A 20,386-nucleotide genomic window follows, 5' to 3' on the forward strand; every position below is an offset into this window, starting at 1 on the left:
CGCGATAGAAACCCTGGCGCGACCGAAAGGCCGTTCCCAGTGTTTGTTTATTTACTGATCGTTTCAGCAGCAGCGCGGCTCCCAGCGCTCACACCATCTGCGCCGCCAACGGGTGAGGCGCGAGCTCCGGAGACGAGGGGGCGTGGTCGGGGCGTGTCTGGGGGCGTGACCAGCACCGAGGTTATAAAAGGGAGGCGGACAGCGCCCCTCCCCTCAGTTAAGATGGCGGCGCTGAGGGCGGCGGGGGCGGCGCTGCTGCGGCCCCGGGCCGGGCCGGCCCCGGCTGTGCTGGGCTACCACAAGAAGGTGAGGGGCGAGCGTGGCGCGGGGAGGGACGCGGGAGCGCGAGGTGACCCTCACTGACGCCGTGTCTTGGCAGGTGGTGGATCACTACGAGAACCCGCGCAATGTCGGCTCCCTCGACCGCAATTCCAAGAACGTGGGCACCGGCCTGGTGGGCGCCCCGGCCTGCGGCGACGTCATGAAGCTGCAGGTGACCTTGGGGACCCGCTGGCGCCTGGGTGGGGTCACACGGGGCTGTTGCCAGGTTTAAAGCTGCCCGTGTCCCCTCACCTTCCCTCATGCCCGCCCTGGCCGTGCCCTGTGCCCCATGCCAGGCCAGTCCCGCTCCCGTCGGGCCCGGCTGGGGGGATCTGGCTGGGCTGAACCGGGCACTGAAGTGTCCCCAAAATGCTCCCGCAGGTGGAAGTGGATGAGAACGGCAAGATCGTGGACGCTCGCTTCAAAACGTTCGGCTGCGGCTCAGCCATTGCCTCCAGCTCGCTGGCCACGGAGTGGGTCAAAGGGAAAACGGTGAGGGAGCTCCGGGAAGGCTGCAGGGCTTCCCGCGTGCCTGTGTTCTCTGTTGGGATCATGGAGGAAATGCTCTCCAGGGAATCCCTGCACTGCTCTGTGCTGTAGGAGTGACTGCCAGCGCTGTCAGGGTTTCACTTGTAGGGCAATAATTATCTTTTTCTCATCAGAGAATCATTAAGGTTGGGAAAGCCCTCTAAGAACATCAAGTCCAGCTGCTCCCCCAGCACTGGCAGCTCCACCACTGATCCCATCCTCAAGTGCCAAATCTACGTGGAACAATTCCACCAGGAAATTTCTTTGTGTCTTATGCAATCAGCAAAACCAGGCTGATGGCAGAAATTTTAATTATAGAGAACTTTTAGATCATTTTTGCCAGCAGCAAATGCACCTCAGTGTTGGATAGAGGATGAACAGATTTGGAACAGGCCAGGTGGGGACAGTGTGTGACACTGATATGTCATCAGACATTGCTTAATTCCCACATCCCTCACTGCCCTGGGCAGCTGAGAGGATCTCTCCTGTGGATTCTGTTGGCTCTGCAGCATTAAACCTTCCTAGCAAACACAAAGAGCAGGGCCCTTGACCACCTCTGCCTGTGTTCCAGGTTGATGAAGCGCTGAAAATCAAGAACACAGATATTGCCAAGGAACTCTGCCTTCCCCCTGTCAAACTGCACTGCTCCAGTAAGTAAAAACCCTGGGTCTCAGATACTCTGGAAATAGCACAGATGCTTCTGAAGGCTGTTTTCCAAACAATTTCTGCACAACCTTGTCCTTAAGAGAAAACATGTTCAGATTTCAGGTTAATTCAAGAATTATCAGATCCCTTCAATATTTTGGAGCCTGTAGCTCAGCAGACTGATAATAAACAGTCAGATTCTGAATTCTCTTGTTATCTGAAGTTATATTTCATGAAATCAGCATTGTAGGAATTCAGTATTTTAGAAATTCCATTCAGATTCTACTCCTAAGGCCAGTCTATGCTGCTGGTCGTTTCCTCACTGCTGCCGGCATTTGTTTTTATTTGTTTTGTCCTGAAAGCCCTTGAATTGTCCTTAAATGCTTTTTTTGCTTTGCAGTGCTGGCTGAAGATGCCATCAAGGCCGCCTTGGCTGATTACAAACTGAAGCAGGATCCAAACAGAGAATCCAACAAAGAATCTGACAAAACAGCCGACAATGCCTGAACTGCCTGCACAGCTTCCCCTCCTCACTCCCTGCTCACTCTGCAGCGCAATTCCCGAGCTGTTGTAGGACCCTGTGCACTACTCGAGCTGTAAGATACGCACAAGTTACGCACAACGTGTCGCTGTGGTGTCCAGGCACCCCCTAGTGCTCCCCTGGCTGGGGGCTGCTGTCCCCTCGGGAATGTCGCGGGACGACTCCGCTCCGGAGACCAAACCCCGCTGTCCGGTACTGGAAGGGCTGCACTTTTCGTTTTTATTTTGGGAAGATGTCTAGTTTTGCCTAATATCTTATGGAATTTGGTGGGAAGCGTTGCCCTGGTTTGGATGTGTGTGTGTGTGTGAGAGATGTGGGGTTGTCCCTGGCTCTGGCTGGGTCAGGGTTGGTTTCGTAATCCAGGAGCAAATTCCTGCTCTTGGAATTCTGGGAATGTTTTGCTGGTGCCAAAGGGAAAAGTGACCAGGAAACATCAGTGGTTTCTGCTCCCATCCTGTCACCACTTAATTTTTGAAGCACTTGTTGGAGGAACAGCCTGAATTTTGGGGTGTTTTCTCTAAGAATTCACTTCTTCGTTCACCAGGTGCTCTCTTAGAGCTGTAAATCCTGGGCTAGAGGAAGGTGTCCCTGCCCACGGAAGGGGTTTGCAACTGGATGGTCTTTAAGATCCCTTCATACCCAAACCATTCCAATATTCCCTAAAGTACACCCTCAGACTGGAACCCCAGTGGGGAACAGCTGAGCTGGAATGCAGAGCTGAGGGGGAGCTCCCAGAGTTCCTCTTTTCTGGAGGAGTATTTCCAAACCAAGCAGACAACACATTGGCAGACTTCACTTTTTAACCTTCTAACCCCCCACGAGACACATCACTTCCCATTTTTCATACTGAGGGTGTTGTTAAACATTTAAAACCACGTTTAAAAAAAAAAAATTGTCTCATCCTGCTCCATCCGGGCACAATATTTGTAATTTTGAACACAGAGGTCACACGTTGCTGCTGCGAGTTTGTCACTCACAAGGTCCCTCTTGTGGTTCCTCAGCTCCTGGCACCCTCCAGCAGTGAGGAATGTGCCTCTCCCTCATGGAACCATCCTGCTATTTCCTGGTTTTAAAAAAAAATCAGGGAAGCTTCACCCACTCACATCTGCTTTGGGGCAAAACCAGCTCTGTGGTGGCACACGCTTCCCAAGGGAAGGTTGTCCTGAGGCAAGGGCATAATGGGATAAAACACAGGGATACAGGACGTTTGGGGGTACAGGGATGTGCTGCTTTGGGGGCAGAGCAGCCTCACGCCCCTTCCAGGGTTCCCTGCTGTCCCCACTGCAGCAGCTGCACCCCACAGCCCCTCCTCAGCCCCGCAGCTGTGGGTACAAGATAAAGGTTTCCTGGAAGGGCACGTCATGTGCTGATGTGGGGACTGATAACACCCTGCCCAGGGCTCCACTGGCCCTGGAGTCCAATCCAGCTGTGCCCCTGGGGGAGCACAGGGACACGGGGACTGAGACACACACGGGAGAGGAGCTGTGCGGAGGAAATGTTTATTTCTAGCTGAAGGGGTTCAGCAAGTGAGGCAAAAATCCAGCTGGGCTCTGGGGTGGAAGAAGGAAAAGAGAGTCCTTGTCCCTAAATCCTCGTCCCTCTTTCCCTTGGGTGGCCTTGGGCAAAGCTGACCCGTGTCCCACAGACCTGCAGCCCTGCTCCCATCCCTTCTCCCAGAGGGACACAACTCCCAGCCAGGAGCCCGGCGCAGACCAGGCTGCTGCTGCTGATTAAAATAACATTTGGGAGGAAGCTGTTGGCACAGGGGGGAGAAGAGCTGCAGTGCCTGGGGTGGGAGAAGCCCCTTGGGCAGCAGGAGCTGGGGCTGACAGCGTTCCAGTGCTGGGGAAACCCACCAGCTGGCAAATCCCCCTTGGAGCATCCCATCAGTACCGGGGTCGGGGGAGCTGGGAGGGAACGGGATCTTCATCGGGGCTTCCTTGAGCCACCACGTACATACAGAGCCTGATCCACCCTGTCCATCGTGTGTCCCAGGGCAGCAGCTCCTCAGGCTTGCCCGGGACCGTGTCCCTGCCTCAGATTCCAGAGGGAGCCTGGGAGCCATCCTGGGATGCCTCAGGGCTGCATCCTCCATCCTTGCTTCCTGCGCTCGCCGCTTCCTCCGCGCCCGCATTTTGGGCAGGGGGCTTGGGTTGCTCATCCCCCGACTTCATCTTTCCTTCCTCCTCTTCCTCCTTCTCCTTCTCTTCCTGAGGGGAATTCTGCTCGCCCTGGGCCCCGTTGGCCAGCGGTGCCTTGTGGGGGGATTTGAGGTTCTGGGCAGCAGCCAGGATGTCGGCCTGGAGCTGGCGGCCGCTGTCCAGCGGCTCCTCCGCGCCGGCCTCGGGGGCTTTGTCGGGCACCTCGCTGAAGTCCCGCGCTCCCCCCGACTTGTCCCGCTCATCCACGTATTTCTTCTTGGGGAAGGAGGAGGGATAGTAGGCGGAGGCCTTGTGCTTCTGCCGGACGATAACAGCGGCACAGATGATGAAGAGGAGGACGAAGGACAGCGAGCCCACCACCACCACCAGCAGCAGGTACTCCTTGAAGAAGTCCACCAGCCCGTCCAGCACGCCCGGCGCCGAGCTGTTGGTCACGGTGGTCCCCGGTGCCGCCCCCATGGTGGGGCTGATGCGGGGGGTCACGGGCTGGGCGGGCAGCGTGGCTGAGGCCTCGTCCCCGTCCCCGCTGCCAGCAGTGTCCGGCAGCACCGGGCGGTGCCGCGGCGCCGCCGCCTCTGCCGGGGCTGCCACCAGCAGCACCAAGAGCAGCAACCACGTGCCCATGGCTGAGCCCATTCCCAGGATTCCTGCAGGAAACCTGTGGGATGCAGAGAGGTGAGGGACACGTTAATACCCCAACAGAGCAAGCCCCCCAAGCCAGCCCTCACCCGCCTGGATTTCCTTATGGAAGTGGAAAGGCAGCTCCGGTTTTCTCGCCCTGACAGAGCAGGGGGCTGTGTTTGTTTTCCAAGGGCACAGCTGGAAGCCAGCTGGGTGGGATTGCTCAAGGCTGGGGATCGGGGCTGCTGCCAGCACCCAGCTCCAGACAACGGTCATTTGGCTGATTAGAGAATTCCTGAAAAATGGAGGTTTGCAGTGGAAACTTTGACACAGGCGACGCTACAAAAGGGCCGGGCCCGGCGCAAGAGGCATTTCCCAACCGCCGTCCCAGACCATTAATTCCCAGCTGGAACACGACTAAAAATAGTTTGGGGCAGGATTTCACCCTGGTGCCACCATGTGCTTGAGTGGAGCCGGGAGGGGGTGTGGGACAAAGGGGCAGCCCCAGAGCTGGGGTGCAGGGAATGAGGTCTGGGCTGCCTGAGCGTCCCTGCGAAGGGGAAGGCCTGGCTTTGTCCCTGTGCTGTGCTCCTCACCCGGATGGGGCTGGATCTGCCCCATTCCACAGCCCACAGCGTGCTGTAGGACACAGGACACACGGTTCCCACCCCCGGGGTGAGCCCCTGGCTGGGCTCCGCACCCCACGGGATTTGGGATTGGGACGTGACTGTCTCCACTGCGAGACATTCCCGAGGGATCCACGCGTGCCACACCACATAACGCCACCGAGCCCTTCCCAGGGCTCTTTCCCTCCACACGGCTCCACGGGGAGGTCTCAAGAAAAGCTCCCCAGATACATCAACAGGGACCCCCATGACAATTCCCCAACCTCAGACTCCTCAAATCCCAACTCACATCCCATTTTCCCCCCAAACAAACCCAAGCCAGCAGCTCTACAGAACAAGAGGGACTCCAGCAGCAGGATTTGGCTTCCAGGCTCTCTCCTGGCTGCACAATCTGGTTTCCATTAATCCGGTGCAAGAAAACGGCAGCGGAGGTGGGAGGTGTCCCGACCCCCAACCCTCCCGGCTCCCCATGGGCACTGCTGCGGCTGTGGGGTCACAGCACTGACCAGCACCGGGAGAAGGAAGGGTTGGAGGGGCTGAGATGAGCCCCCTCATCCTCCTCTCCACCCCACACAGGGGCCCCTCAGTGGGAAAGGGGTCCCGGGATGGGGACGGCACCAATTCCTCGGCAGCCATCAGAGCTGAGGAGCAGCGTGGCCATGCAGGGGCTGAGCAAAGCCCAGAGCAGTGCCAAGAGCTGGGCCTGGCACCACGGGCATTGCCAGCCCTCCACCCCATCCCAATCCCATTCCAGCCCTTCCTTGCCCACCCCCAGACCCACAGCTCCTTCCCAGCTCCGCTTCCCAAGTGCTGCAGAAATTCAGGATTTCGGTGTTGTCCACAGGCAGCACGCTCCGATTCCCGCCTGGGAATGCAGCCATGTGCCCGACTCCATCCCCTGTCCCGCCACGGGGACCATGCCCAGCCCTCACTGCAGCACCCCTGGCTGTGGCACAGCCTCTGCCCTGCTCCAGAGCCCCCCAAAATTGGGGAGCAGCTTGGCACATCCAGTGGGATCCTCACCTCGCCCGCAGCCGGCGGGAGGCAGCCGGGAAGACGGGATCTGTCCCACACACCTCGAGCCCCTTTCTGCAGCCTGCTGGGATGGAGCCTCCTCCTTCTCCCTCCTCTGCTCCTCCTTCTCCTCCTCCTCCTCCTCCTCCTGCGTCGCAGCCCGGGACCAGCTTGTTCTCATTAGGGCCGGGATGGGGAGGGGGTGTGGGAGGCCAGGGAAAGGCAGGCAGCCCCCAGCCCTCTCCCAGATGAAATCCAGCTGGGGCTGGGGGTGTTTCCTGGCTTATCCCGTCAGCAAAGGAGCCACGGTGCCCCCCATCACCAACCCCGGAAGGGGCCACATTTTGGGGTGAAGTGGGGATTAGGGTCACACAGGGAGTTGTTTTTAATGGTTTTATCCACGAAGATGGGGGTAATGCCCATCCAAGGGGGACAGTGAGGGATGTGGGCTGAGTGCCCTGCTGTTATTGAGGCACTGGGGCAAACATGGCTTGGGACCATCCCCGTAATTTCAGAAGAACATTTCCTAAAATCCCAGCCTGGAAATGCTCTGGCCTGAGCACTTCTGCCTCGGGGTTCAGGCAGGCACACAGGCAGGGGCACCCCTGGTTCCCCAGACAAACACAGCAGCTGCTCAGCTCCCAGGATCTCCAGTCTTGGGGTCTGGGGGCATCTCTTGAGCCCCCCCAGTCTCTCTCTCCCCCTGCCCTGGTCCCCTCGGCCCGGCCTGAGGTTGCTCAAGAGGCTGCAGCCGCTGTGTGACCTCATCCCGTTGCTATTTTCCTCTGCTCCTCTCTGGGGACCTGCCAGACCCCCCAAAAAGCCGCGGCCAGCGCCTGGGGACCGTGACCCCCGCGGGGTGGGGGGCCGGGTTCTGTCCCCTCGGCCGGAGCGGGGCTGGCGCCGCTGGGGTTTCTCCGGCGTCGCCGCCGCTCCCCGAAATAAAAGCCCCGTCCGTCTGTCTGCTCCGGCGGCTCCCTGCAGCTGCTCGGGCGGCTTTTCCCGGCTTTAAGTGCTCAGTGATGAAATCTTAGAGGGCAAGGGGGAAAGGCGAGGGGAGGCCAGAGTTCCAGCAGCATCCGGCCCTGCTCCTGCAGCCCAGGTGGGGATGGGGCTGAGTTCTCCCCTCCCACCCAATAATGCCGGTGTTGGGCTCAATTCCCTTGTCCAGCGTCTCCATTCCACCCTGCCCAGGGTCTGCATCCCACCCCAGCCAGGATGCCCTTCCTGCTTCGCCCAAAGTCTCCATCCCTCCTTGTCCAGCATCTGCATCCCACCGTGCCCTCGCTTCCCACCCTTCATTGCTCACAGTCCTCATCCCTCCCTGCCCAGCGTCCCCACCTCAGAGTCCTCATCCCTCCCTGCCCAGCGTCCCCACCCTCGCAGCCGGGATCCCGGGCCCGGGTCCCGGTGCCAGCTCCCACCATCCCATTACGATTCCGTTTTTGCCTGCAGCGGCCGCGGGCCCGGCCCCTCGGAGCTGGGCAGGGCCGGGACCGCCCGGTCCCGCCGTGTAATTTGGGGCAGCAGGAACGCGCGGCGTGCAGGGCTGGGCTCGGCGGCACAGCCCGCCCGGGGAACCGGCAATTTGAGGCATTGCAGCCTTGCTCTGCTTCTAATTTGCTTCCCTGGGCTGCGCTTTTGCTGTGCCAGCAAAATACCCGGAGGGCGCCCGTCCTGCAGAGCGGCACGGGGCGTGGGGAGCTCCACGGGCGGTGTTGTGAGTGGGGTTGTGCCACCCCCAGCGCCCTGTCACCCATCATAGCCCGGTGCCACCCCCGGCGTCCTGTCACCCTCCACAGCCCGGTGCCACCCCTGAGTCCCTGTCACCCTCCACAGCCCGGTGCCACCCCTGAGTCCCTGTCACCCTCCACAGCCCGGTGCCACCCCACCACGCCTGCCCTGAGGATCCTGCTGTGACACCGTGCAGGCTTCCCGTGAATTCCTGTGCTGTGAGGCGGGCCATGGCAGCCCGACAGGAGCTGCTGACTGCGCCAAATAGGGCGATTCCCGGCTCCTGCGGTGGAGGAGAGTTTCTCCTCGCTGAGCTCCTGCTGGAAAGCGGCTGGCACAGGGCTGGGAGAGTGGGAGCAATCCCTCGGATCTGCACCCATCCTATTCCTCACCAGCCTCATCCTCACCGGGGACAGAGGCTGGATGAGCTGCTGTGGGGTGAATCCTGAGGATGGGAGCATCCCTCTTCCTCCATGGCTGCTTTGGCTGGCGTGGGGACACAGTGAGACAGGGTGGCATCAGCAAGGAGCCCACAGCCAGGGTGTCCTGCGTGGGGACAGGCCATGGCCACCAGCTGTGGGTCCCCTGGCCCGGCTGACTCACCCATAAACATTTACATTCACAGCCGGAGCAGGGCTGTGCAGCTGCCAGGATCCAGATGGAAAATATCCCGAGCTCAGGGTGAATGTAAACAGGCAGCAGGGCTGGGATGCAGGTGAATGACCACGCTGGCAATTCCTCCTGGACAACCAGCCCAGAGTGGCCTTGGAAGAGGCTGCAAGCCTGAGGATGTGGGGATATGGGGATGTGGGAATGGGAATGATGAATCTGGCGGGGCAGGAGGGAGGATGGAGAGATGGGGACATTGAAGCTGGTCACAGCAGGGATGGGGATGTGGGGATGTGGGGAAGGGGATGTGGGAATGGAGATGCTGAATCTGGAGGGGCAGGGGGAAGGATAGAGAGATGGGGATGCTGAAGCTGGTCACAGCAGGGATGGGGAGCCTGGGTGGAGCAAAACGGAAAAATGAGGACATTGAGCCTGGCAGGACAGGGCCAGTCCTGGGCTATTTTCACTGCCCCAGGGAAGGGATCAGTTGGTGGCCTGAGGGGTGACTGAACGGGTGAAACGCTGGGACCTTCGCTGGCCTCTCGTGGATTTGCTCTCCCCATCCCTCCCAGGCCCAGCTGGATGATGCCGAGTCCCTGCACCACCGTTCCCCCCGGGGCCGAGCACCTGACAGGCAGCGGCGGCCCCGGAGGCGTCCCCGCCTCGCTGCAGCGACCGCAGGCAGGAACACGTTGTGCCACGAGCGCACCCGTCCTGTCGCTGTCCCCGTCCCCCCCGTTTCCGCCCCGTCCCCCCCGCCCTTCCAGCTCCCACGAGGCCGGGCAGGAGGTCCCGGGGGCCGCGGTCCCGTCCCCAAGGTCCCGGGCTCCGGTCCCTGCCTGGCCGCGGGTTTCGTTTCTGCTCCCCCAGGGGCTTGGAGGAGGAGGATGGAGAAGCGAAATTTTGGCAGCAGGATGTGGGCAGGCGGCGGGGCCGGGAGGGGGCTGGCGGGTCCCTGCCAGGAAGAGACCACCATGTCCGGGCAACACTTTAATGGGATGGGCCGAGCTGGACGCGGGGGAGCAGCTCCGTCTCACGGGTCCAAGCGACAACATCAGGGGACAGGGACGCCCTGCCCGCGGCTCCATCGGAGACCGGGCACGGCAGCGCTGCGGGATGCAGGAGCCATCCCTGGGGCTCAGGAGTGCTCCGGCAGGAAGCTGCTGAGAGTCAGGTTGTCTCCATCGGGCTCGGAGCTGCCGTCGGGCAGCAGCAGCTTGTGCCTCCGGGCGGGGACAGGACGGGGGCCGGCGGCCGCCTCGGCGTCGGGCAGCAGCGAGGAGATGCAAACCATCTCGGTGGGGCTGAAGCGGCGCTGCCCCGTCCGCGCCCGCCGCCACAACAGCGACCCCAGCACGCCCGTGCTCACCAGGAAGGCGGCGGCCACCAGCCCCAGCAGCAGGATGGCCAGCAGGCACTTGCTCATCGCCCCGCTGGGCTCCCAGGACACCGCCGTGCCCACCGGCGTCGTGTCCCCGATGGCCGCAAGGGTCGATGCAGGCGGAGCTCGGGATTTCTTGGATTTCCCGTAGCCCGTGCTGGTGAGGACAAAGGCTGGGGGGGCTGTTGAGCGTGGCCCCGTGGAGGAGTCGCTGTCCAGGCCATCAGTCACTGTGTCCTCCTCGATGAGTGCCGTGAGCCAGCCGGGGGTGGTGGTGGGGATGCTCTTTTGGGCTGCTGATGGTGTGCCAGGCTCTGAGCCTGGCAGCAGATCGGGAGCAGGGGAATCAGTCTCATCCATGGGATCAGCTGTGGTTGGCACCACGAGTGCCCGGCTGGCCTCAGTGCTGGACGCTGGTGGTGGGGCAGTGCTCAGGAGCAGGTCGGGATCAGGGGGATCTGTCTCATCCATGGGATCAGCTGTGGTGGGCACCCGGAGCAGGCGGGTGCTGGCACTGGTCACTGTTGGTGCCACAGAGTCCTCCAGTAAGTCAGGAGCAGGGGAATCTGTCTCATCCATAGGCCCCGCTGTGGTGGGCACTGCAGGCACCTGGAGCAGGCTGGAGTTGGTGCTGGGCACTGGTGCTGCAGAGCTCAGGAGCAGCTCAGGCTCGGGGGAATCGTCATCCGTGGCATTGGCTGTGGTTGGCACCAGGAGCAGGCTGGCCTTGGTGCCAGGTGCTGGCGGTGGCACAGAGACACCATCGCCTTTGTCACTGCTGATCATCGTGGTGGCACCGGGCTCCTGCCCACTGTCATCCCTCTTGCCACGGGAGTGGGGCAGGGGCTTGGCCTCCCCCCAGACCCACTGCCCGCCCCAGGGCAGCCCCGGCTCCAGCAGATCAGCCCCACACGCCCACAGGGGGCTCAGCACCAGCAGCACCAGCAGGGCCCGGCCCGGCGCCATGGGACCTGCAGGGGACACAAAGGGCAGGTGACATCGGGGTCCTGCTCCCCGCGGGAGAATGCTGAGCCCCAGTGTGGGATCACACTCCAACAGAGGATCCTCCTGTCCCCCTCGGGTTTGGGGGGATGGAGGAGGCACCCAAAGACCTCCTCCTGCCACAGCCCCCACCTGCGGGACCTCAGCCCGGCTCTGCTCCAGGAGCAAGTTTTGATAAGGAAGTTGAGTGTCTGGAAATGGGAAATCAGCCGCGATGGAGGCAGCTGCCGCGGGACGGGGCAGTTGCGGGATGAGTGCGTCCATGTGGAAATGAAACCACAGGGATGTCACCCTCGTTGTGACAGACACCCCTTGTCAGGGTGCCCGTGCCCACCCCCACCCGCCGGCTGGGCTGGCACAGGGCTCCAGGGCTGAGGCCACCATGAGCCTGTGTCTCTGTGCTGGAGCAGGAGAGGCAAATCCACCCCAAACTCACCCCAAATCCCCCCATTCCATCACCAATCCCCCCCCAGCTCCCTCGGCAGCCCCGGTGGGCGGCGGCCGCCGCGGTCCCCGAGGATCCGCAGCCAAGAGCATCCGGACACGGCGGAACGCTCCGAGCATCCCCAGGAGGCTCCCACACCCCCAGAGCACCCACCCGCCTCCCCAGACCCCGGGGACCAGCACGGAGCGTGGCACCCTCAGGGACCCTCCCTGAGCATCCCCTCTGCATCCAGAGCATCCCTGGGGCCGAATCCCGATCCAGCCCCTTCCCAGCAGGGCTCACCTGTGCTGATGGATCCCAACCTCAGGAATCACCGGCGAGGTTGGCACGGAGGGCCGAGGGCAGCCCCAGCACCGGCACCCGCGGGGCGTCGTGGGCCGCCCTCCGCCTGCACCTCCGGCCGGGCGGGGCAGGGAGGGAGCGCGGAAAGCGGCTGTGGTTTCCAGAGCCCGGGGAGGGGAAGGACGTCACGGCGAGAGCGGGGCCAGCGAGGGCCGGGGGCTGCGGGCACCCCCGGCGAGGGCTGCTCCCCACCAAGGGGCTTCCTCGGAGGGCTCGGCCCCAGCGGAGCAGCTGCGCGCCGGGGCTGGCGTCGCTCCGAAAGCAGAAGTGACGGCAAACCTGGTGCCAGGGCTGCCACCCCCGCGGGCACGGTGTGGGCATGGCCGGGGAGGGGGCCAGGGTGCCCTGAGACACCTCAGCACCGGGAAACGAGGAGGAGGAGGGTGAGGGCCTGACTTGATGTTTTGCACAGCCCTTGTGCCGGGCTCCTTCTCTCTGCGCCATCCCCAGGATGCTCGGGGGGCTCTCGGGGGGGCTGCCCGGTGTTGTCCTGGGTGTTGTCCCGGCCTCGAGGCACTGGCACGACAGGAAAGCCCCCGCCCCAACCGCAGGCTCCCGCAGGGCGGGAGGCGCAGCCGCAGCCGCAGGAAGGTGCTGCAAGAGCCGCATCCGCAGGAACGGGCTCGGGGTGTCAACAACCCCCCGCCCTCGGAAAGCCCGGCCCGTCCCAGCTCCGAAACACCTGGCCAGGGGCTGGAAAAGGGAAGAAAAGGGGCTCAGGATGTGGGATGAGCATCCCCGGGATGGATCCATGGGATCAGGGAGCACTCATTCTCTGGGAGCATCCCTGCCCGGCTTTGGGGCGGTGTCAGGGTCAGGGTGTTCTGGAGGAGGTTGTGCAACATCCCCTGAAATGCCTCAGCCCTGAGAAAGCTCAAACCTGGGTGGGGTAAGAGATGCTGTTTCCAGCCCGGGCTCTGTGTCATTTCAGACTTCCTGCAGCCTGAAAACAAATTTCACCTGGGGAAAGCAGAATGAGCCCCCCCAGATCCAGGGTGGCTCCCAAGCAGGGCTGTTCCTTCCTGGGAACACATCACCCCCATCCACCCCGAGATCCCATCACATCCCACACCCAGCCAAGCTCTTGGGTTCCTCACTGGGAATCACCAGGGAGATTCCATGTGTGACCCCAGGAACGGGCCCTGGCTCTCCTGGGACAAGAGCAGAAGGTCCCCAAGGACCCCCTCATCCACAGCCCCCCACTGAAGCATCCCTCACTCCACATCCCAGTTATCAATCAGAGCTGGAATGCCGAGGGGCAAAGGAAAAGCCAAGCAGAGGCAGTTTATAATCAATGACTTTTATCTTTTGAAAATGGAAGCAAATATTTGGACAGATACTCTGGCCGCTCTATAAGAGCGCGTCTTTCCGGACTGGGCTGGTTCTCTCCCGGGATATCACGGCTACAAAAAGCTTCAGGCACTGACTCCGGTTGAGCCTGGCGAGGCATCAGTTCATTTAAATAAAATACAGGCTAGGAACTAAAATCTCCCACACCCCCACCCCCGGGCACCTCAATCCAGCGGCTCCCAAAACTGATTTCCCTCCAATGTTAGGAACAAACCCGAGGTCCCCGAGCACACAACCCTGAAGTCACACGTACAAATCAACACAGAAATCACCACTGTGGGGAGAACAACCTTCGGGTTTGGGATCCAAAAGGAAAAAAAAAAAAAAAAATCCATAAAAATACACATCTCAGGCATTTACTGCAATACAGAAACGTCACCAAACAGCCAAAGAACCTGGAGCAGCCGGATTGTGGATCCACGGGCACAGGGCAGGGGATGCCACTTGTCCCTAAAACACAGAAATCCCACTTTTCTGAAGCTTTCCTGCTCTGCAATCCCACCACATCCTCTGTCTCCTCCATCCCGTCCTCCTCGTGCCTCTCCAGCTACGTCCCCCGGCCGATTCTGCCTCCACACACACATCCCTCCACAACAGAGAATCCTTAACCTGGAATTCTGAACATGCAAACACTGGGAAAAATGGAAAATCAGAGAATTCCTAGCTAAACTAATGGAAAATAATAAAAAAATCGATCACTTCAGCCTGGATGAGGGACTCGTGTCCACGGGGATGCTCCGGGTGGGAACACACGGAGCTGCCACAGGGACAGAGCCCGGCTGGGATGAGGATCCAGAGCTCTCAGACACCTGATGGTCTCTGCCCACCTTTGGATCCAGGATGGGTTATCAGCACTCCCTGGCACTGCAGGGATGGGCTCGTGCTGGGCACAGCTCTGTGGGGTGTCCTGGATCCCATTCCCAGCACAAGGACACGGCCTGGGAGCAGGGAGCCAGCCTGCCCCACCATCCCTGACGGCTCCTCCACAGGGCACAGCCTGCCCAGCACGGCTCTGCTGAGCTGAGCTCCCATGGAATGCCAGGAGGGGCACTCACAGGGCCTCTCCCTGCAGGATCCCAAAGGAGCTGTGTGAGAAACCAGCTCTCCAAAGTGGGATCACATCCACCCTCCCAGTGCCTTCTGCTCTGAAGGGTTGGGAGTGCACGGTGGGGTTTGGGGTTGGAGGTCGCTCATCTGGTCTGGGAACAAATCCTTTCCTGCATGGAAGGGTGGGAAGCAGGAATGGGAATGATGGACAGGAGAAAACAAATGATAAAAAAAAGTAACAACAGAGGCATTTTGTTTGTGGAGAATTATCGTGGAAAAAATCACCTTTCTGCTGCTAATGCTGCTTTGGAAGCACAGAAATTTCCTATTATCAGCACTGGTGTGAAGGGCTGATGGATTCCAAAAGCTCCTTAAAATCCATGAGCTCAGGAGTGTTGGGGGGCAAGAACAAGGATTTACAGCAATGACAGCTGGCATCCCACAGCTCACCTGGAACTCCATGCTCCATGGATAAAAACATTCCTGCATGGAAATCACTTCTGCCATGAAATGGAAATAAAAATGAGCAAGTAAAACGGGTGAGTTTGGTCATGGAAACAAACTCTGGGATTGTAGGAAAATGGGAACATGGTGCTGGCTTAAAACTTCAGTAGGAAATAAATCCCCTCATTCAGAATGATATATTTGTATTTTTCTGTCAGCCAACAGGGCTGGGGACACTTTGTGGAGCAGGAAAGGCAGCTGATCCCATCTCCAAGGGGATTCCACAGGGAAGAGAAAGGAAGGGAACCCACCTGATTGTTCCAAATGGAGGATTTATACAAAATAGCTTCAGCTTTGTTCTCTGCACAGTGTAAACACCCCCCACACCCCCTGTCCCTTGGAATGGAAACACAAATACTGCAAAGTGGCAAATAAGAAAAATAAAAGCGATTTTTTTTTCTATTTTTTGGCAACTCTAAAAAAAAAAAAAAAAGGTATAAGAACAATGTGGCGTTGGTCCCTAAATCTAGAAAAAGATATTTGGGCATGACATTGGAAGTCAAGAACGGATTCGTTTTTTAAAGATTCATAATAACATCTGGGAAAAAAACCCCAAAAAAAAAAAAAACTTGTAAAAGTAGCACTTCTTGTTTTTGACACAGTCACAGAAATTCATTGGAACATCGGGAAACGAAAAAGATCTTTCACTAAAAAGCTTGGCTTGAAATCATCGGCTCTCTTGACGTGGATTTAGGAGAACAGGAAAGCTCGTACTGGAATGCTGCAGGCTGCTGCTGGCTGAACTGGGAGCTGGGATGTGCCTGGGCTGGGGCGCCCTCAGTCCGCGATCTTGGCCATCTGCTGCTCCAGCTTGGAGATGCGCTCGTCCTGGCTGGAGATCGTGTCCTTGATGGATTTCAGCTCCTTCAAAATCTCGTCCAATTTGGCGTCGTTTTGCTGGAAGATCAGAAAGGAGGAGTTGGGAGAGCTCTGGGGTTCTCCAAGGAAAGGGCTCCTCCCTGTGGGATTGTTGGAGGGATGGGGCTGTGACAGATTTGGGAGCAGTTGGGATGCTCAGGGAAGGGAGCAGCATCTCCAGTGCAGCCACCCAGGACCATCAAAGCCATACTTTCCTCTCTGTCCCAAAGGACAGGGATTAGTGGTGAACAAGGTGCTGGTGCTGGGTTAGGGCTGGACTTGGGGATCTTGAATTAGGGTTGGACTGGGGAATCTTGAAAATCTTTTCAAACATTTAGTGGTTCTGTGATTTAGAAAAAGCAATTCCAAGTAATCTTCCATGTCTACAGAAGCATTAGAATCACAGAGTCATGGAATAAATATCCCAAGTTGGAAGGGACCCACAGGGATCATCCAGTCCAACTCCTGGCCCTGCCCAGGACACCCCAACAATCCCAGGCTGTTCCCTGGGGCTGTGACACCTCATGGGAAGCCTGGTCAGTGTCCCAGCACCCTCTGGGGGAAGAAGAATCTTTTCCTGATATCCAGCCTAACCTTCCCCTGGCAGAGCTCCAGCCATTCCCTCAGGTCCTGTCACTGGTCCCACCCTGGCATTCCCACCTGAGGCCATCACCCCCACAATTCCTGGAGTTTACTCACGGAGTTTGAGGCATCCGCTGCTTTCTTTGGAGCGTTTATGAGATCACCCTTCTTGTTGCCAGCAGGTTTGTTGTCCAGTATGTTCTTCTTGACCACCTTGAGATCCCTGTTTTTGCCTGGAATGTACCCGTGCTTCAAGGAGATGAGGAGAGGATCAGCGTTCTTCCCCTCAAACCACTCCTCTGCTTCCAGAGCTGCTTCTGGGCCGGCTGTGTCCGGGTACAGGTCATCCTGGAAGAGGTCAGACTGCAAGGCAGGAGACATGGATCAGTCAGGAGCTCTGGGAGGCAGGAGCTGGCTCCAAAGCCCGGCCCCAGGGCAGCGCTCACCTTGCGGGGAACTGTCATGATGATGGGCTCACACTTCCTCTCGTGGAGCTTGAAGAACCTGTGTGGAAAAGGAGAGGTGGGACAGGGAGTGAGGATCAGGGAGATGGAGGACATGGGAAAGAAGCAACCCCAAGGAACCACAGAAATCCCTGAGACCATCAAGTCCAACCATTCCCAAGGCCACCATAACCCACGTCCCCAAGTGCTGTTAATCCCTCCTGGATGGGGACTCCACCCCTGCCTTGGGCAGTCCCTTCCAATGCCTGACCCCCCTTTCCATGAAAAAATTGTTCCTAATATCCAAGGACATTTCCCCTTGTCCTATCACTTGTTTCCTGGCAGAAAAGATGGCTCATGTTCCCAGACAACAGTGATGTCACCACAGTGACATCCTGAGATGTTTCCTGCCCTCCCCAGCTTTTCTGAACCACGGCTGCCCTGTGCTCAGTGCTCTGCTGCTTCAACCACTCCTGCAGTGCCCAGCCCCAGCTCCCAGCCCTGGGATGAGCTCTCCTCACCTGGCAATCTCACACTTGTTGACATCAAGGCCCCTCTTTGGCATGAACCCCATGCCCCTCTGCGGCTCTTTGCTGCTGAAGGTGTTGAGGTAGTGAACGTACGGGGACTCATCCGTGATCTCGAAGTAGCGGATGCTGCTGTCACCCTGCAAGGAACCCCAGGAGAAGCTGCAGCACCTGTGCCCACACTGCTGCTCCCATTTCCTTCCAGGAATGCTGCCGTGGACAGCTCACAGCTGTTTTTGAAGCAAGGCTGATCCCCTCCACAATCTGAGTCCATCAAGTGAACAATTCCTCCCAGTCCTGTTCCAAACACTGTGGGACAGGGATTGAGCTCTGCTCCCAGGCTGGGAGTGGCCCCAAGTCACCTCTTGTGGAAAAACCTCCTGCCACAATCAGGCAGAAATGCTATAAACCAGTTTATCCTCAATTCCAAGCAATTTCACCACACTGCTGTCTCTGAAACTGCAGGAGGAGTGGCTGATAGAAACCAAATATTCCTCACCAGCTGCGACAAAGATGGGATTTATGAACATACTTGTATGGACCTTCCTTTGTAATTCCTTGCTCATCTTGGCTTGAGCTCCTATTTGTAGGAGTCCATCAAATGTGGGCACCAAATTCCTACAAATTGCTTCTAGAAAGGAGTACCCAATTCCAGTTTTCTATTCTTTAACCCCATAAAATTACAGAGAGTCACTACATGCTCCAGCATCTCCAAGGACAACACCCAAAATGCACCTTCCTCCCATTCCAGTGTAAAACCACCCAGGTTAACACCAGCAAGAAATGTTTAGGCAACAGTTTCAGACTTGTTGCATTAGGAGCAGCTTTACCTAACCCATCTCCAAGAAACATCCAGGTCCTTCCCAGATTCTGCAGAATTGAGGATCAAACCCTTTCCAGAGCAGCCTGGTCTCTCTGCAGCACTGATATTTTGGGGAACATTTCACAGGCTCCAGGTGCCTCCAAAGCCTCTCCTTACCTTCCCACACAGGTAAATGATGTTGGTGTCTGGGTCATAGAAGGGCAGCAGGACCCCGTTGCTGGTGTCCATCTCGTGAAGGGCTATTGGCTCCTCCATGTTTTTCTGGAAATAAAAATGCCAGGGATGTTAATAAAGAATGGAAAAGCTTCTGTTCATAGAGGGAGGGTCTAAATTATCAACACTCTGTAGGCAGCGAGCTCCCAGTGGTGTCTGCACCACCCAGAAGGATCCGTGTGTTACAACAAATGCTGGGAATGTTCATGAACTGATTCATCCCCCAAGGGCATTTTAATCACTAAATTAAATAAAAACAGGAGCCAGGAAAATTCACCAAGTCAAGGGAAATACGTGACACAGTGAGTTAGTGTCAGTAGGATGGGAGATGGGACAGAGCCTCCTTCCCTGGGGACACTCAAAAGCCACCTGGACACAATCCAGGTGGAACTTCCACCCTGAACCCTCCTGGGATTGCTGCTGCCTGCTCTCCACAATGCACAGAGAGAAGTGACCTTCCCACAGCCCCTCTGCTCCCTGTGCATCTTCCCAGGCACTTCCAACCCGCAGCACCTGCTCAGTTCCTTCACTGAGTGACCACACAGCCAAAATCATGGAAGCAGGAGCAGGCAGCAGATGGAGTGGGAATAACCTCAAGTATATAAACTATGAATTTAGGAAGGAATTCTTCTCTGTGAGGGTGGGGAAGCCCTGAAGAAGACCCCAGAGAAGCTGTGGCTGCTCCATCCCTGTTTGGACGGACTTTGAGCAACCTGGGCTAGTGGAAGGTGTCCCTGCCCACGGATTGGAATGGGATTTGCTTTAATGCCCCATCCAACCCAACCCAAGCCATTCCAGGATTCCATGGCTGCAGGGCTGGGTTGGGAGGAGCAGGCCATGGATGTGAGGAGCCCAGGGATGCAGGCTGGGCTCGTACCGGGTTCCACAGGGCCAGCTGCCGCTCGCTCATGCGGCTGAAGCCGGTGGTGAAGATGTTCCCGTCCGCCAGGAAAATGGCTCGCATGGGCCGGGCTCCCTCGTGGGTTTTCTCCTTCTCCTGGAAGAGAGGAGCAGATCAGGACCAGCAGTGAACAGAAAAACCCTTGGAGTGGTGGCTCCTGTCTGGACACACTGCTCCTCTCCAACACCCAGCTCTCCTCCCCTGCTGCCTGAGGGAAGAGCCCAAACACAGCCACGGGAGAAGGGGACACTCCTGGCTCATTCCAGCTTTGCCTCTTGCAAGGCTGAAGGAAAACCTCTTTGTAAGCCACAACTAAAGCTCTGCTTTGCATGCACAACTCTGGAACTGTAATTATACAAAAGGATTAGATGTGGAATTACACTCCTGCAGGTTTAAAACTGAGCCCTAAAATCCCAGTTCAAACACTAATCCCAATAAACCCAGACAAATCCTCCAACTCCTACTATTTCTCCTGTAATTTCTGAAGAAAGCGACTCAACGTGGTGTGTAAACCCCACATATTTCTTCCATATTTTCTTCACTTCCTGCTGGAGTGAATCCAGTTGTTTCTTTAAGGATTAAGCAAACTTACAGCAACAATTTCTTGTTTCCTGGGGTCGATAACTCGGACTTTTTTGTCTTTGGAAGCTGTGCAGATGAGGCTGCCGTTGCGATTCCAGCTCACGTTGTAGATCATGTCCACGTGCATGTCATCCAGGTTGATGAGGGCTTCTCCTGTTCCCACATTCCAGATGATGATGGCATTATCACAGCCTAAAATGGGAAATAACAGCTCCAGTCACAGAACTGGGGGACACAGGGGCAAAGTCAGAGGTGGGGAACAAGGGAGAAACCCCCTGCAGCTTCAAAGTGTTTTTGGGGAAACCAAAACCCAGACTGGGAGCTCAGGAGGGATTTTTATCAATGGAAAACACCCAGCTCATCCAACAATCCAGCTGAAAGGACACACTTCTTTCCTTGGGACCAAACCCATGGAAGTCTCAGATGGTACCAATGGATAATGAATTATCCAATTTATTTCCATAATGATGTGACTGATTTTCAGTGGTCAAAAGAATCTCATTCCATGGACTGTACCAGCCAAGGAGACAAATTGGAAAATGCTGCCCATGAGAGGTTGTGGACTCTGGGATACTTTGCAGGGAT

The 20,386-nt window shown here is 57.8% G+C and overlaps 4 protein-coding genes across 6 annotated transcripts in view; 1 reads left to right on the plus strand and 3 right to left on the minus strand.

Annotated features, from left to right (window-relative positions):
* Positions 1-150: 150 nt before the first annotated feature.
* ISCU (iron-sulfur cluster assembly enzyme) lies at positions 151-2,308 on the plus strand. The gene is made up of 5 exons (XM_074554315.1): positions 151-306; positions 380-493; positions 703-813; positions 1,421-1,499; positions 1,895-2,308. Exons 1-5 carry the CDS (start codon positions 223-225, stop codon positions 1,999-2,001), a joined length of 495 nt encoding a protein of 164 aa, XP_074410416.1. The 5' UTR covers positions 151-222; the 3' UTR covers positions 2,002-2,308.
* Positions 2,309-2,444: 136 nt separating this feature from the next.
* TMEM119 (transmembrane protein 119) lies at positions 2,445-6,595 on the minus strand. The gene is made up of 2 exons (XM_005495060.4): positions 6,468-6,595; positions 2,445-4,855 (listed from the first exon to the last, which is right to left on the minus strand). The coding sequence occupies exon 2, from the start codon at positions 4,831-4,833 to the stop codon at positions 4,072-4,074; it is 762 nt and encodes a 253-aa protein (XP_005495117.3). The 5' UTR covers positions 4,834-4,855; positions 6,468-6,595; the 3' UTR covers positions 2,445-4,071.
* A 2,970-nt stretch (positions 6,596-9,565) lies between these two features.
* On the minus strand, positions 9,566-13,156 carry SELPLG (selectin P ligand). Its single transcript, XM_074554311.1, has 2 exons — positions 11,912-13,156; positions 9,566-11,153 (listed from the first exon to the last, which is right to left on the minus strand). Exon 2 carries the CDS (start codon positions 11,146-11,148, stop codon positions 9,940-9,942), a length of 1,209 nt encoding a protein of 402 aa, XP_074410412.1. The 5' UTR covers positions 11,149-11,153; positions 11,912-13,156; the 3' UTR covers positions 9,566-9,939.
* Positions 13,157-15,039: 1,883 nt separating this feature from the next.
* CORO1C (coronin 1C) overlaps positions 15,040-20,386 on the minus strand; it is a 38,232-nt gene continuing 32,885 nt past the window's right edge. For all 3 annotated transcript variants that reach the window (XM_074554312.1, XM_074554313.1, XM_005495061.4), the window contains exons 5-11: positions 19,812-19,993; positions 19,196-19,315; positions 18,262-18,366; positions 17,277-17,422; positions 16,759-16,816; positions 16,430-16,675; positions 15,040-15,769 (exon numbers count right to left, since the gene is read on the minus strand). In XM_074554312.1, coding sequence (XP_074410413.1) covers positions 15,650-15,769; positions 16,430-16,675; positions 16,759-16,816; positions 17,277-17,422; positions 18,262-18,366; positions 19,196-19,315; positions 19,812-19,993 — 977 coding nt within the window. In that variant the 3' untranslated portion in view covers positions 15,040-15,649. The remainder of the gene's footprint in view (positions 15,770-16,429; positions 16,676-16,758; positions 16,817-17,276; positions 17,423-18,261; positions 18,367-19,195; positions 19,316-19,811; positions 19,994-20,386) is intronic.

The sequence above is a fragment of the Zonotrichia albicollis genome, chromosome 18 (genome assembly GCF_047830755.1).
Source record: "Zonotrichia albicollis isolate bZonAlb1 chromosome 18, bZonAlb1.hap1, whole genome shotgun sequence".
NCBI lineage: Eukaryota > Metazoa > Chordata > Aves > Passeriformes > Passerellidae > Zonotrichia > Zonotrichia albicollis.

Coding starts and splice junctions, on each gene's coding strand:
- SELPLG (XM_074554311.1), bottom strand. CDS start 11,148: ATGGCGCCGGGCCGGGCCCTGCTGGTGCTGCTGGTGCTGAGCCCCCTG.
- ISCU (XM_074554315.1), top strand. CDS start 223: ATGGCGGCGCTGAGGGCGGCGGGGGCGGCGCTGCTGCGGCCCCGGGCC. Junction 307..379: donor TGCTGGGCTACCACAAGAAG/GTGAGGGGCGAG, acceptor GTGTCTTGGCAG/GTGGTGGATCACTACGAGAA. Junction 494..702: donor GCGACGTCATGAAGCTGCAG/GTGACCTTGGGG, acceptor ATGCTCCCGCAG/GTGGAAGTGGATGAGAACGG.
- TMEM119 (XM_005495060.4), bottom strand. CDS start 4,833: ATGGGCTCAGCCATGGGCACGTGGTTGCTGCTCTTGGTGCTGCTGGTG.